Source organism: Rhinolophus sinicus, chromosome 14, assembly GCF_057876585.1.
Source record: "Rhinolophus sinicus isolate RSI-liver-muscle chromosome 14, RSI-T2T, whole genome shotgun sequence".
NCBI lineage: Eukaryota > Metazoa > Chordata > Mammalia > Chiroptera > Rhinolophidae > Rhinolophus > Rhinolophus sinicus.
The window spans coordinates 142,448,153-142,464,802 of NC_142514.1; the positions used below are offsets into that span (position 1 = coordinate 142,448,153).

Sequence of the window (16,650 nt, forward strand, 5' to 3'; positions counted from 1 at the left end):
CATGAATTCACTCTCATATGCTTATTTGAGAAGAGAAAACCATTACATTTGAAAGAAAAGACTGGGAGTGGTGGGTACAAGTAGGGGTGCATGCCTACATTTTCCAGGATTATAATCATATGCTCTTGACACAGCTATGGTTAAGGGCTGTTTATATTAATTACATCTCTGGGGATCCAGCAGACTGTGACATCAACCCTGAATTTTCAACTCCAGGAGAATTTATAGAGATGGTGCAAGCATTCAAACCTCACTATTCATGGAATCAAAGGTTTTCAGGACTTGAGATCTACAGAGAATCCAAGTTGTAGCATTTGTAATCAGTATAAGTTTGACCTTCAGATAGAAATGGAACTATCTGAGAAATAAACCAAAGAGAACAAGAACTAAAAGCACAGAAACACAAGGAGAAATGAGAAGAAAGATAGAGGTAATAAAAGGACTGGGAAAAAAGTAGAGAATTACATGGTGAAAAGACAGAAAGTCAGGTAAAGCAAAATAGAAGGAAATGGCAGCAGAGAGCAGAATAGGAAGGATAAAGATGGAGAGAGAGATTGGGAAAGCCATAGAAATAAAAACAGAACGAGAATATGAGAATATGACTTTACCTGCAATGAAGGAAAGTTTAGGCAAAGAAAGACAAAATGAAACTGGATCATTTGGGAAAAGGGTTACCATTTGCATGATGAAGCATTCATATTGATGAAATTGGTTTATGTATGCATTTCAAGTAAGTGTTAATTTTATAATTACAAATAAATAGTAGGGATATTTTGGCATAGTTTGTGTTAGTGTACAAGGGCTAAAAAGAGTAAAATTCTTAGAAGAAGAATTTGTGCAGGAGGGAAAAATTGGTGTCATCCTCTTTAGAGGTAAACACTTTTAAATGTATGAAACATCATAATATTCTACTCCAATCTTTTTCAACAATTTTAGATAGGACAATCAATGGAAGATTGCTTTTGGGGTAATAAGATTGTTACTGTAGGTAAGATGCTAGAAAGTCTGCAATAAAATGGTCTTAGCCTCTGGGGTTCTCCATTAACTACTTGGAATAGGTCAATGTGTCATATGAGTCTTTACGTGCCTCTGCCCTTTGAAACAATCTTGTCATTAGACTCAGTCACTCCCTATTATTTCTCTTTCACCTCACGAGGATTAAGTTATATTAAAATAAACAAAAAACTTCAAAGAATCATTGTGAATGACATAGAAACAGAAAAAAAAATGAACAGAGAAAGAACAGTAATAAATGGACTGAGAAAAAGTAGAAGACATACTCACAACAGTTGGTCAGTGAGAGAAAAGGATAAGAAAGAGAAAGTGTAAATATGGATATTCCTGCCTGTCCTAACTTTAAATCTATGGACAGGCTTAAAACTGCAGTTTCCTAAACATTGCAATCTATACTTAAAGGACTCACAGCAGGGAGGAAGATATTTCCAAAGAAGAATGATGCACTTTATTTCTTGCAACTTTTCTGAGAATTAAAGAAAATATGATTTATATCAAGGTTGGAAGAATTAAAGGAGAAAGCATAGAACAATTTCCTGGCATGGGGTAAAATAACAGAGTTTTATATTGTGTGCATAGAATAATCTTTGTGCATGTGTGTGTGTGTGTTGTGTATGTGGTGTGTGTGTGTGTGTTCTATATATTTCAATGTTAATGTTTGGATTGATGAGCTAAGCTTTATAATGGGGATCAGAACAAAAGTTTCTGAGTGAGGAAGAAGAAAAAAAGACAATTGGCTAGGGACTTTAGTAAATTCTGAAGACTACAGAGAAAAATGTTGTTTGAAGGTAATAAAGAAAAATAGATGTGTTGAGCAAGGCTTCTGCCTTGTAGATGCAGAACATGATGAGTAGCTGACTGCTTTATCCAAGACAAGGGCTCCAGTGAAAGCTCAATTCACTGCTTGGGGCTAGAGAAAAGTATCAGGGAGGTGTTTCACTTCTAGAGGAAAGGAAGGCCTAGAGTTTGGGAAAAAGGGAGAAAGTGACAAATCTTTCTTATTATATGGAGAGGATGGCATGGTATTGTCTTCTGTTCTCAGATACAGATTGTTCAGCCAGAGAACTTTCAGTATTCACACTATAAAATGGAGATAAGAATCAGTCAAGAGGAAAAATTTTTGAAAACAAAATTTTTTTGAAGTAAAATAGAGAAAATAAAGGTCAGTACTAAATAGATGGAGCTCACAATAAATCTGAGGCTGCATTTGGAAAGATCTTCACTTCAGGCCAGGGCTGAAATCTGTGTTAGACTTTGAAGATGTCAAAGACTAAGGGTCTACAAGGAAGGATGAGGGAGATGCTGAGATGTTGCAGCAGCCATGTCTCCAGTCTATGAGGACAATGTAAGTGAAGAAAGAGTTTTCTGAAGGACAGTCAGTGTGGTTAGGCAGGAGTAAAATAAGGAACCAGAGACTAAAGGGGCAGAGAATCCCATAAGGCTTAGCAGTTATGCCCAATGCATCAACCCAGGGTCTGGCAAGGGCATGACTAGCAGGGCCAGTCACAATGAAGACTGCTCATGGAAAGTAAAGCCAGACATTAGAATTGTATTTTGAAAAGGAAAAAAAGAAGTTTGTGGTTTCTAAGAGGCACTGATGATGAATGGGTCGTAAAACTGGAAAAACATTTAATATTTAGATTGAACATTTTTAAATGAGATTATAATCATCGTTTTGAAAGACAAAAAAGCAATAAATGATAAATAGAAATGAAGAGGACAGTGCCTAGTATTACTAATTTAAGACACATAATATATAACAGATGTCTGAGCTAAATATATTGTTTTAATTTTATTTTGTGGGAAGGCATACAGGAAGAGTGTGAATAATTTAATTGTGAATATACACGTATATATATACATATATATGTATATATATGTACATATATATCTATAGATCTATATCTATATATATCTATATATCTATATCTATATCTATATCTATATCTATATCTATATCTATATCTATATCTATATCTATATCTTCAGAGGATGCCAAAAAATGTATACACATTTTAAGAAAATAAACTATGTATATATATATATATATATATATATATATATATATATATATATCCTTAACCTACTAACAGGAGTTTAGGTTAAGGAAGAGTTGATATACTAAACAGCAAAAAATTAAGTAAGTGTGCTTGCATTATGGACTTTTAAAACTTTTTTTCATGCCCTCTTTTTATACACTGGGATGTTTACTTTTTATTATTAAAATATTAACTATGTTCAATTTTTAAATATTATATGAAAGTCAGACAATTAAGCTTGCAAACTCATCCTAGAAAAAGTGGTACATTCCTCACTGCTGAATATCACTATGGTCACCTTCGAAGCACTCCCTTTGGGAAGCAATGCACCGACATCAACACCTAGTCCACCCTTAAAAGCAAGTTTGGATCTCTTTAAATGACCATCAGCGCTGTCATTGTATTACCCTTGATGTCCTGAATGTCATTAAAATGTCTTCCTTTCACTATTTCCTTTATCTTTGGGTAAAGAAAGAATTCATTGGGGGCCAGATCAGGTGAATAGGGAGGGTGTTCCAATACAGTTATTTGTTTACTGGCTAAAAACTCCCTCACAGACAGTGCCGTGTGAGCTGGTGAATTGTCGTGATGCAAGATCCATGAATTGTTGGCAAAAAGTTCAGGTCCTTTTTCATGCAGCCTTTTCAGCACTTCCAAATAGTAAACTTGGTTAACTGTTTGTCCACTTGGTACAAATTCATAATGAATAATCCCTTTGATATCAAAAAAGGTTAGCAACATAAGTGCAACAAGTTTGCGAACTTAATTGTCAGACCTTTGTAAATTATTAAATAGAAATAAATATGAAGAAAAATTATGTTGAATCCTTGGGGCCAATTCAGTTATCATGAATTAAAAGATAGCCTAGACACAATAAACGATTAATTCAAGAAAATTATTGACGGGCAAATTATGCCAATCCCTAGACATTTACTCTGACTTTTCTCTATGTCCATTTTCATAATACATAGTAAAGATTTCATTCTTTACTCTATTGTTGCGTAAGTTTTTCAGTGTCCTCAATGTAAATTCATCAAAGTTCTTGTCAGAGATGACCAGATTTGTGTGGTACACTCTTTTGTTCCAAAATTTGCTGCTGTTTACTGCTGTGAAATGCTTCTTACATAAGAACCATAAAAGTACCACCTTTCTTCCCCTGTGTGACTAGCAGAAAGATGTATTGCATTCTGATTGCACTGTTTATGCTCACAAGAGATAAAAATAGGATAACACAAACTATTCGTCACTGTTTACCAGGGTCATCATGGTGGTCTGGAATACCAGTGATACTACGGAGCCTGTATTTATTCTGAAGGGTTTTCCTGGACTGGAGTATGCTCATTCTTGGCTCTCAATTCTATTCTGCCTTGTATTCTTGGTAGCATTTATTGGTAATATTACCATTCTCTCTGTCATTTGGACTGAATCTTCACTTCACCAGCCCATGTATTATTTCCTCTCCATTTTGGCACTAAATGACCTAGGTATGTCCTTGTCTATACTTCCCACTATACTTTCTGTGTTATGGTTGAATGCTCGGGAGATTCAGGCAAGAGCTTGCTATACCCAGCTCTTCTTCATCCATACATTCACATTCCTGGAATCCTCAGTGCTGCTGGCCATGGCCTTTGACCGTTTTGTTGCTATCTGTCGTCCACTGCACTACACCACCATCCTCACCAACAGCGCAACAGGCAAGATTGGCTTGGCCTGCTTGTTAAGAAGCATGGGAGTTGTACTGCCCACACCTTTGCTACTGAGACGCTATCACTACTGCCACGGCAATGTCCTCTCCCATCCCTTCTGTTTGCACCAGGATATTCTGAAATTGTCCTGTTCAGATGCCAGGATCAGCAGTGTTTATGGACTGTGTGTAGTTATCGCCACGCTGGGCATGGATTCAGTCTTCATACTTCTTTCTTATATCCTGATTCTGAACGCTGTGCTGAGCATTGCATCTTCTGAAGAGCAGCTAAAATCACTCAATACATGCGTGTCCCACATCTGCGTGGTGCTCATCTTCTTTGTGCCAGTTATTGGGGTGTCAGTGGCTCATCGCTTTGGGAAGCATCTGTCTCCCATAGTCCACATCCTCATGGCTGATATCTACCTGCTCTTTCCCCCAGTGCTTAACCCTATTGTCTACAGTATCAGGACAAAACAGATTCGTTTACGAATTCTTCACAAGTTAGGGCTAAGGAGGAGGCTTTAAAGTACCCGCTATCCTTCAGTGTTCCCACTAGAAAATCATGAGGCAGCCTTTTGAGTAGATGAGAAATGAAATATTTGGGGATTAATCATCCGTTTAAATTTCCAATTCTTTCAGTTCCTAGATATGTGATCTCAGTTAATCATGAACCCTATGAGATTCAGTCTTTTCATAACCAAATTGTGATAAGTGTAACCTTTTCTATCCCCAAGATAATTATGAGATTTATAACTGACAAAGTATGTACAAGAGATTGTTTGGAAAACTGTAAAATTTGCTAATATTATTAAATTATTATTATTAATGACAGTAATAGAAATAACTTTGCTTATGAAATGTAACTATGTTTATATCATTTCTCATATTTATGATCAAAACCCAGAAATCAAAACCCAGAAATCAATCTGTCTCTCTCTCTTTTTCTAATACATTTGTCCATATTTTGTTTCTCATGTCAAAATGTTATAACTTTTTATGAAAAGATTTCTGACTTCTTGGGGAGTTTGGAACTTGAGTTCCTGGCAAGACTTTGAACTATGACTGTGGCTGTTGGCTATGGACTGAATTCTCACTTCATCACTACACAGTGATATTCTTGCTTCCATGGCCACAATAGATCCATCTGTTCTTTCAACTTACCAGCAAATACTGAGCCAGAACCTTGAGAGCTGCTCAAGAAATCTTGACATTGCAGGTCTAAACATCTGGGTAAATGTGTAGATTCCCTGTTCAGTACTATAGCACAGGATTTCATGTCTTAATCTGTGGGTGGGTTGGGAGTTGTGCACAATAACCACCCTCATCTTTTAGTAATTATTTTCTCCTCTTTTTCTATATGTCTGTGTGGAGCTTTAATATCATTTTGTCTCTCTCAGTTTCTTTATTGTAGATAACCCAATACTTGTTTTCTTCTTTATTCATTCATTAAGATAACTTACACATGTGCTTTCTTATTGGTGATATTTTATTATTTCACACATATTTACATTCTGCTCAGCTGTATTGCAAATGTTTTGAGTGTGGGGTCATGACTACTACACTAACACATCACTACAGGGTTGGTCTTTTCTAACTGTCATGAGTACTCATCAAATAGTGGTAAGTGTAAATCCTATTGCCTTTTACTCATCCAATGAAACTACTGAGAAACATGAAATGCCTGTTGTAGCTATTATTGCTTTAAGTACAATGGATACATACAAAATGGAATGCATGGTCTTAATGTTAAAAAATTAATGTTTAATGGTGAGATACATATGCATAAAGGTTAGTAAAATTAATAGATGCTATCACTAAAATAGGGAAATATTACAATATTGTTATTAAAGAGTGGTCAATTTTACTTGAGGATTTAGGAATTAGGAATTGGAGTAGGTGACACTTTAATTGCACCTTGTGAGCCAAATTCATTTTTACCAGCTGAACAAAGTGTGAAAGAAATTTGTGTGCTGAAGCTTGCTTGTATTGGCTTATGAAAGCCAGTTGTGCATATCTCGTTCCAACGACATGTTCTGTAATGTCACATTGGCGGTTTGAAATTGGTCATGATGGGAGTTTTTACACAACCGAAATTGGTAAACACTAAATTCCAGGGCTTTAAAATTTTTTTTCCTCAAGAGTTGCTTGTTAAGCATTTACCAGCACACCACTGGGCAATGTAAAGTATTTCAGGAAAAGGAGTTAGCATGAAGAAAAACGAAGTGTAGAAAGAACATATGTTAGTAACATTTTCCAATCTCCAGGAGAAACTTCAGACTTGCCCAAACTATCTCACATTATCTAAAAGAGAAATGACTCTGAAGTGGCTTTAATGAACATGGAGATGCACTGCACAGGTCACACTCCAATGAAGAACTTGTAGCTTCAGCTGCTGTGATGTTGTTACCTCGTTATGGGATACAAATTGTGCTTGCCTCATAAAATTCATTAAGAAGTGATCCCTTTTAAAATATTCTTTAGAAATGTGCATGTAGGGTTTCTGTTATTCCTTAGTTATATGTTTTAAATGATTCATTAAAGATGCTATCTGGGCCTGGGGTTTTCCCTCTACAAAACTTCAAAATAAGGTTTTCAAGAAAGATATAAATTCCTGATAATCTGCAGAACACTAATTTCAGATGAAGATTTCTGGGCTATTCGATCTTAAATATCGGTTCTGTGTTATTCTCTTCTCTCATTCATCTCCACTATATGTGAAAATGTTCGAAATGTCTCACATATGAATTATTCTCTGTTCTACTTGCCTGTTTTTTATTTTTTTATCTTTTTTTTTAGGTGCTAGACTTTAGGTATTACCACAAGTTTATTTTAGTGAAGGCTTGACCTCGTCCAAATAAAACGCCTTGAGGAAAGGTGTTGTCATTCCTATTTTCTGTGGTAGTGAATATTTTGCCTACATTATATCTCAATAAACAAACTGATTCAGAAAAGAAAATACACTCCAACAACTAATAAGATGAGTTAAGAAATGCTCAGTATTAAGAGAAAATTCAAATACTTTCCCACTGGTTTAATAACCAGTTTGCATTACCTTGCACATCTTAAACCAGGCCAGTATCCATTGTCAACTTTCACACATCCCATGTGTCAACTCTTTGAATCAGGCTCAATGATGAATTTGTGTTTCTGTGAAGATACCATGCTAAGAAAATGAGAGCTTTCCAGATTTCCCACCATCACCCCACCAGCACTACACACACACACACACACACACACACACACACACACACATTATCCTAATTCTGCTTATAATACGAATTAATAACAAGAAAATTTTAAGTCTGGATGATATTAAAATATAAAACAAATATATCAGCACTTCCAGTTAAACACATTTGTACAGTTTTCTTTGGTAAAGAAAACTCGCTCTGAAATGGGGCATTGCCCTACTTGCTCTCCATTAGCTCAGTCAACAAAATCTATACAATTTCATTTAAAAGGAAAATGAATGTGACTATGGTATTATATGGTAAGGATCTGTGAAAAATAATGAGATTTAATGAGGTTTGGGAGAATGGTGTTATCTTGGAAAACAGGAATATGGGATTAAAGATTAATCTTTGAGAGGAAAGAATGAATATAGCAACTAATCATTTAAACTAAGTCTTACTGAATTAGATGTGTGAAAATATCATCAGACAGATTACCAACTGGTTTTCTTATTCGTATCTTCCCTGGATCACTTTACCTTTTCAGAAAAAAATCTTCATATTAATATTTCTTAACTAGTAAGATACCAAGAGAGCAGAATTCCAAAAACCAAACTTATTTGATACAATATATATTTCAGAATGTGAACATATTAAATATGTTAAATGCAACTTTTCGAAACTGAGTGCATACTTCCTGAGGAATTAGAGTTTATTTTATGGAAATAAATGTACATGGCATCCAAATCATGGCTAAAAGCTGTTTGATACTCATGAGATCAGATCCAAAGAAATTAGCCTTATGGTTTAATTATTTAATGGCTATGGAATTTGATGTACCCATTGAAAATACTTGATAGGGTTTTGAAAGCGGTTTCAGCTCAGGGCATACAATATAGGGCCACAGAATTTGTAGACTTACAGAATATTAGGAACAACTAATTTAACAACAAATCAGTACCAAAGGGACAGTGAATCAATTTTTGATTATTTGTTATTGAGTACTTAATACGTTCTAAGTGCTATACATATATTAACTCATTGAACATTAAAAAAATAGGAGACAGATAAAATTATTATGAACTCATTGTTCATAATAATGAACTCATTGTGTACATAAAAAAACAGGCAAAAGGGCTCCCTAGGTTGCATAGTAGGTGTCAGAACTGGGATTCAAAGACAAGGACCTCTGGATCTACAGTTCATGCTCTTCACTGTCATGGTTCTAGAGTCTATGCTCTTTGCCTTCATAGTACCCTGAGACATAACACAGGATTTTGACTTTAGTTTAGTTTTATGCCCCCAGCCCCTAGCTTAAAACAGAGTTTCTCCACCTTGGCCCTATGATGTTTAGACTGGATAATTCTCTGTTGCAGGGCCTGTTCTGCTCATTGTAAGACGTTTCGAAGCCTCTCTAGCATCTGACAACTAGATGGTAACAATTCCCCAATTGTGACAACTGAAAATACCCTCAGACATTGTCAAATATCCTGTTAATAAATTTTTCTTCTTTTTGAGAATGACTGCCCTAAATCGAGGATCCCTCAACTTCCACTTTCCAAATGGAGTTCTGCTGAACACAAATTCCAGATGTTAATAAATGCTGTCTGGATAAAATATGTCTGGAAAATTCTGGCTTATACTATATTAATAGCTTTTCTCAATGCTGGATTTCTCTGAAGCATTGGCATGCAATATAGATGTTCACACACAATAGTATTATAATGTGAAGTTTGTCCAAAATATAAGGGACCTAGCTTACTCTGTTTGTTTAGCCATTAATTATATTTGAATAATGGCCTATTGTACATTTTAGGAAAATCTGACATAGTCAGTATAAAGAATTAACATTTTTGAGCAGCTAGTAACTGCTGTCTCTGGTTTTTCAGAGCACAGACTTTTTCTTGTGCATTATTCTGACTGACTAACCCCATTAGTTTTCTCCATCAGATGATCCCAGGGATACTTCCCTGTTGCTGCCAAATCTGGACTCCCAGATTGAGAATTTGGCATGGTCATCTCCTTTCCCTGAGAAAGAGAAAAAACTCCAATGGAAGTGGCATCACTTTTCCTCCCTGGAGGCTGCATTAAGAAAACAAAAATGGTCTTGAGGGAATGGACTAATCAAGAGGGGGCACTGAGTTTAGAGTAGTTAAAGCACCGACGTACAGTGCTGATAAAGGACTTTGCTGGATAGAATCAAGAACTCTGAATGCAAAAATATTCTATCTTGGCTCTGGAGTTGCTAAAGGAGATGAATGCCTCCTCACTCAGGAAATCTATGCTTTCTTGAAGAACTATCTGACTTAGGAGCCACCGTTTTTTTATGCCCATCTTCAGTGGCTCCCTCTACCTATAAGAAGTCCCTAGGCCTGGCTGACCACTCTGTAGCAAGCTGTCTACACCTGAAGGCTCAGGTATGCCTAAAAGAAAGCTTCTGAGGTGAGAAGAAAGGGTAAGAAATTAGTATCTATTTGAAGAATCTAGGAAATAGAAGGGAAAGTCAAAAGTTAGGACTGACCATCGCCCATGTGAAATAACTATTTTGGGATAGGTCGGGGATACAGATTGCCATTCCCTAAAAGAAGCCAGACTGTCACCCTCAAAGGCTACTCAAAGGAGCTTAGGGATGGAATGCTATTATAAATTCACCTTCAGGTATAGGCACTACATGTGATGGGAATTTATGCACTGAAATCTCTGCTCTATTAAAACATCGCTATCTGATGTTAACTAAAGATTATAATGTTAAAAACAAAGATGATGATGATATTCATGATGATTTGAGTACCTCCTCTATTTCACTCTTTTGCATATCATAACCACTTGGCAATGTTATGAGCCAAAAAAGGAACAAGGCAAACTAATTCTCAAGAGAAGTCCTGAGGAGTAAAATCTTTACAAGTGATAACTTGGGCACTCCCATGTCACACCTGCCTTTAGATAACTTTCGTACGTGGCTGATATGCTTGAGATTGTGGCTACTTCAGCATCTCCATTAAGATTTCACTTTACTTAAGCCCAAAGTGTCTCCTAGGTCTCAGATTCTGTGCTGGGCACTTTAGATACTTTTTCTTGAATCTCTTAAATGTTACATAAGTTAATGCAGTTCCAAGCTTTTATGCTCAGAGAAGTTTAATAATCTGTCCAAAATGATAGAAATAGTGAATGACAGTCATCATCAGTCCTTCTCTGACTCTAGAGAAGCAGGCACTGAGAGCAGGGTGCTTGTGTCTATATCTAATAGACTCATTTAGGGAAGATGGATTATGGACACCCTAAATCAAAGACTTTTCTATGAATAAGTAGGTGAGGGTGATCTAAAGGGAATTCTAGTATACCTGGGCAGGATGGAGTCTCTGAAGGTATTGAAAGATTTGAGGGAGTGTATCAAGGAAGAAGAAAATAATTGTGTGCAAGTACCAAAGTAATGACAGTTATTGTTCAGTGATGTTAAAGGCAATTAGGACAAGTTTGTGATATAAAAAGCTGAGAACATGAGGGAGGTATATAAAGACCAGTATTGCTTAATATTCTATGATTAATATAGTATGTAAATCACAGGATGAGAATATGTAAAGCAATTCCTCTCTTCATTGTATTTGCTCCTAAAATGGGAGGAAAATTATGTCAGAGTGGAAAATTTCCTGTGACTCCTGTAGTAGGTTATGGGATTCATTATTTTAAATCTTCAGAGGAAACTATAAAATGTAATTGTATTAGTAGAACAAGATAGGTTGGGGGCCATATTTTGAAAATTCTTTGACATGAAATATACTAAGTGAAAAAATTTTATTGATGTTTGGTGCCCATAGTAACTGGAATTGTGTGGCTGTCATTTTGCTAACTAATTGAAGTCTCTAGGGTTCCTACTATAATGACTTATCTTAGTCTGCAGTAAACTAGGCCTCGTGTTCCCTACAGCACATTCTATCTATGGGGTGACTGATCCCTGAACACTAAAGCTCTTATACTCTTCTTATAACATGCCATGTGTTCTTTTTTTGTTTTTGTTTTCATTTTTATTCTAATATTTTTTCATCTCTCTTCTTGTTGTATTAGGCATTCTTCCAAATTCTCTGTGTAGGAGTAATTTCCCTTTTGACAACCTATGTGGAACTCAATATACGATCTCCTCAGCACACATGCCTCAAATTTATCCTCACAAACTGAATTAATCTCACCCCCTAGTTTCACCAACTTTTCATGCATGTCCTCCTGAATTTTTGTTTCAAATAATAACACCAAACTCTGCCAAATAACTGAACTTGTCTTGTGTTTCTTTTTCTCTTTCTTAGCATATGATCATTGACCAATATTTTACTTTTTTCTCCTTACAAACTTTTGCATCTATTTTTACTTTACCACCTATACAATTACATTTCACTGTAATGCTTTTTTGTTGTTGTTGTTGTTACTACATGGCCTCCTAAAAGATTTCCTGCTTTTTCTTTTGTCAAAATTTAAACCATTTTTTAACATTGGTTCTAGTTTGACACTGATATAATATAAATCTGGTCAAATAGTTTACTTTTAAAAAAAATGACATATTGTATCTTCTAAGTCCAAATTTATCTTTATGTTTAAGCATAATTTCCTTCAGAAATTCTGGTCCATTTCTATTCAGTCTTAGCTTCAATAAACATCTGAAAAGCCACCCTATCATATAGCTTTGCTCAGTTATATTCACTTACACTCGTAATATTAATACCTTTCTGCATTTACGTGGGTGGTAAGCAGCACAGATTGTCCAACACAGCCCTTTCCCATCTAACTCATATTTGTCATTCAAGAACCTAATCCAAGAATCACCTTCAATAATTCTTCCCTGACCTCTCTGAATCAGCATAGTTTCCTCTTTTTGTGTTTTACATGACCTTGTATTAAACTAACACTTTGTTTTAATTTTAGCTCTCTCTACTCGCTAGTGTATTTGAAGGCATGTTTTACATATTTCTCTATATTTTAGCACTACCAGATTTCCTTTTAAAAATATGTTCTCTATAAATGTGCAATTAAGAAATAATTAATTGGCAAAATAATAAATGGAAGTGGTAATTATATATAATGAGCAGAGGAGTGATTGAAAGCAATAAATACCAGAGCAGCATGTATCAGAGCTTCTTTTTGCAATATTAACTTTTACCTTAATTGTTCTATGTTCCTGTCTCTCCACCTAGACTGAAGGTGCCTCCATCAGCACAATGTCTGTCTTCAATAGCTCTGCTCTGTACCCTTGCTTCCTTCTGACAGGCTTCTCAGGCCTTGAAAGCAGATATAGTTTGATTTCCCTCCCCATCTTCTTGGTCTATGCCACCTCAGTTGCAGGGAACATTACTATCCTATTTATCATCCGAACTGAGCCTTCCCTCCACCAACCAATGTACTACTTTCTGTCAATGTTGGCACTTACTGACCTGGGCCTATCGACTACAACCTTTCCTACCATGTTCAGTGTCTTCTGGTTTCACGCCCGGGAGATCTCCTTCAATGCTTGTCTGATCCAGATGTACTTCATTCATGTTTTCTCAATTATTGAGTCAGCTGTGCTGTTGGCCATGGCCTTTGACCGCTTTGTAGCAATCCGAGAGCCCCTGCGCTATCCAGCCATTCTGACCAATGGTGTAATCACTGGGATTGGGTTGGCAATTGCTGTAAGGGCCTTGGCTCTGGTCTTCCCAGCTTCCTTCCTCCTAAAGAGGCTTCAATATCGTCCTGTTAATATTCTCTCCTACACCTTCTGCCTGCACCAGGACCTCATAAAGACAACTGTATCCAGTCGTCGGGTCAGCAGCATCTATGGCCTCATGGTGGTCATCTGTTCCATGGGACTTGATTCAGTGCTCCTCCTCCTCTCCTATGTACTCATCCTGGGCACAGTGTTGAGTATAGCCTCCAAGACAGAAAGAGTGAAAGCCCTCAATACCTGCATCTCCCACATCTGTGCTGTGTTCACCTTCTATACGCCAATGATTGGGCTATCCATGATCCGTCGCTATGGGCAGAATGCTTCCCCAATTGTCCATGTGCTCATGGCCAATGTCTACTTGCTGGTTCCACCCCTCATGAATCCTATCGTTTACAGTGTCAAGACCAAGCAGATTCGTGACAGAATCCTCAAGAAATTCAAACAACAGAAAGTTTAGGTGAAAGAGACTCTAAAACACAACTTTCCTCTCCCTCCCTTTTATATATATGAGAGTATTTCATATTAATAAGGAATTTTGAGTTTAAATATTACTGATAATATTTTGGCTTTAAGATAGTAGATACAAACCTCAATAACAAGAAACCCCATTTTTCAGTGTAGGGAATAAAGGCAAGGTTATGTTTTATATTCATGTTGACATACTAAAGAATATGTTCACTAAACCCAGGTTAAGCCATTCTTAGAACTCTGACATTCCTTTTAATAATCACAGTAGATGTTTGTGAAACTAAAAGAGTCACCAAATCAACAATCCAGTGAAACTATTTATTATACCTTGCAAAAGTCCACAATTTCTAAAGAAGATTTAGATTTTAAGATGACCCTGGGTCAAATATAAACTCTGTAGTCAAGATCAATATTTTCCCACAAAATTGACCTTAAAATTAAAGTATTTTCAATGTTTTTTTTTTTGTTTGTTTTGTTTTTTAATCTTCTGTTCAGGAGGGAAAAATACTTCCAGACAACTTGGGGCAAAATAATTCAACTGATTTGAGTAGCCTTTCAAGTGATCCAGAAACCATCATGCTTCTGTGTCTAGGAATCTACAGAGGCCTTTCTATTGTGAGTCGTATAGACACTTCTGAGACCCAGATTTCATCCATTTTACTCTTTTTGATCTGTTGGCTACTGAAAGAGAGATGTTAAAGACTCTGAATATCATAATGAATTGATTTATTTATCCTTGTCATGCTCTCAGTTTTACCCCAGGTATTTAGATGTTTTGTTGTTAAGTATGAAAATAACAATATTTCTTATGTCTTTTTGGAAATAACTTTATCAAAACGCAATGCCCTTCTTTATCTTTGATAATTTTTTTCATTTTAAAGTATGTCTTTTCTTAAATCAATATAGCTTCTCTAGCTTTCTTTTGATTAGTGTTAGCATGGTAAATCTTTCTCCTTTCTGTTATTTTAAAAAAAAAAAAAAACGTGTATTTTTAGGGTCCTAGTTTGCTAAGTACTGCTTTATTTTTAAAATCTTTTTAACAGACATAATTTATATATACTTCACCTATTTTTTTTAAATTAAAGTTTATTGGGGTGACAATTGTTCATAAAATTACATAGACTCCAAAAAGGACATACAAGTAGCCAAAAGACATGAAAAAATGTTCAACATCACTAATCATCAGAGAAATGAAGATAGAAACCACAGTGAGATATCTATCACCTCACATCAGTTAGAACGGCTATCACCAACAAAACAGATAGTAAGTGTTGGAGAGGCTGTGGAGAAAAAGGAACCCTTAAACACTGTTGGTGGGAATGCAGACTGGTGCAGCTGCTATAGAAGGCAGTGTGGAGGTTTCTCAAAAAATTAAGACTAGAATTACCATATGACCCAGCAATCCCTCTCCTGGGTGTCTAACCAAAAAATCTGAAAACATTTATCTGTAAAGATATATGTGCTCCAATGTTAATTGCAGCTTTATTTATGGTGGCCAAAACATGGGAACAACTTAAGTGTCCTTTGATAGACAGATGATTGGATAAAGAAGATGTAGTATATATACACAATGGAATACTATTCTGCCATAAGATGTGGTATATACACACAATGGAAAACTATTCCACCATAAGATGTGGTATATATACACAATGGAATACTATTTGGTGGTAAGAAAAGATGAAATAGTACAATCTGTGACAATATGGATGGATCTTGAGATTATAATGTTAAGCAAAATAAGTCAGACAGAAAAAGTAGAGCACCATATGATTTCACAGATATGTGGTATATAAAACTGAAAACAACAAAAGAATAAGACAAACAAATGAAGGAAGAAAAGCTCATAGACATAGACAATAGTTTAGGGCTTACCAGAGGGTAAGGGGGAGGGGTCTCTCGAAGAGGGTAAACGGGTTCTAATGTATGGTGATGGAAAGAGAACTGACTCTGGGTGGTGAGCACACAATGTGAGATATAGATAATGTATTACAGAATTGTACACCTGAAATCTATGTAACTTTACTAACAATTGTCATCCCAATAAACTTTAATTTAAAAAAAAGAAAAAAGAAAAGATGAAATAGTACCATTTGCAATAACATAAAAGAATCTTGAGATTATTATGCTACACTTCACCCATTTAAATTATACAATGCAATGTTCAACAGATAAGTGTAACTGTCAGTCAATTTTTTTAATCTCAAAAAGAAATCTCATACTCTTTAGCTATCTATCACCTCCTGCACCCCATATCCTTCTCCTAGTTGTAAGGAACCACTAATCTAATTTTGGCTCCACAGATTTCTTTATTTTGGACTTCCCTATGAATGCAGTAATAAAATATGTGGTACTTTGTGTCTGATTTCTTTCACTTAACATACTGGTGTAGTATTTGTCAGTACTTCAGTCCTTTTTATGGCTGAATCATATTTCATTTTATGGTGTTATATAAATTGGTTAAAGATGGCCCTTGTGTATTGAGCTATGATTTCCACAGAATATATTTCACAGCAGCTAAGTCCTTGAGCTCAAGCCCACTGGCACCAAATTGAAATTCATACACATCCAATAGCTTTAAAT

At 35.8% G+C, this 16,650-nt stretch overlaps 2 protein-coding genes across 2 annotated transcripts; both read left to right on the top strand.

Moving 5' to 3' along the window:
• The first annotated feature begins 4,317 nt into the window (after nucleotides 1–4,317).
• Nucleotides 4,318–5,265, top strand: LOC109436941 (olfactory receptor 51L1). Its single transcript, XM_019715822.3, has one exon. It carries the CDS (start codon nucleotides 4,318–4,320, stop codon nucleotides 5,263–5,265), a length of 948 nt encoding a protein of 315 aa, XP_019571381.1.
• A 7,849-nt stretch (nucleotides 5,266–13,114) lies between these two features.
• LOC109436943 (olfactory receptor 51G2-like) lies at nucleotides 13,115–14,056 on the top strand. Its single transcript, XM_019715823.3, has one exon. The coding sequence runs from the start codon at nucleotides 13,115–13,117 to the stop codon at nucleotides 14,054–14,056; it is 942 nt and encodes a 313-aa protein (XP_019571382.3).
• The last annotated feature ends 2,594 nt before the right edge of the window (nucleotides 14,057–16,650 follow it).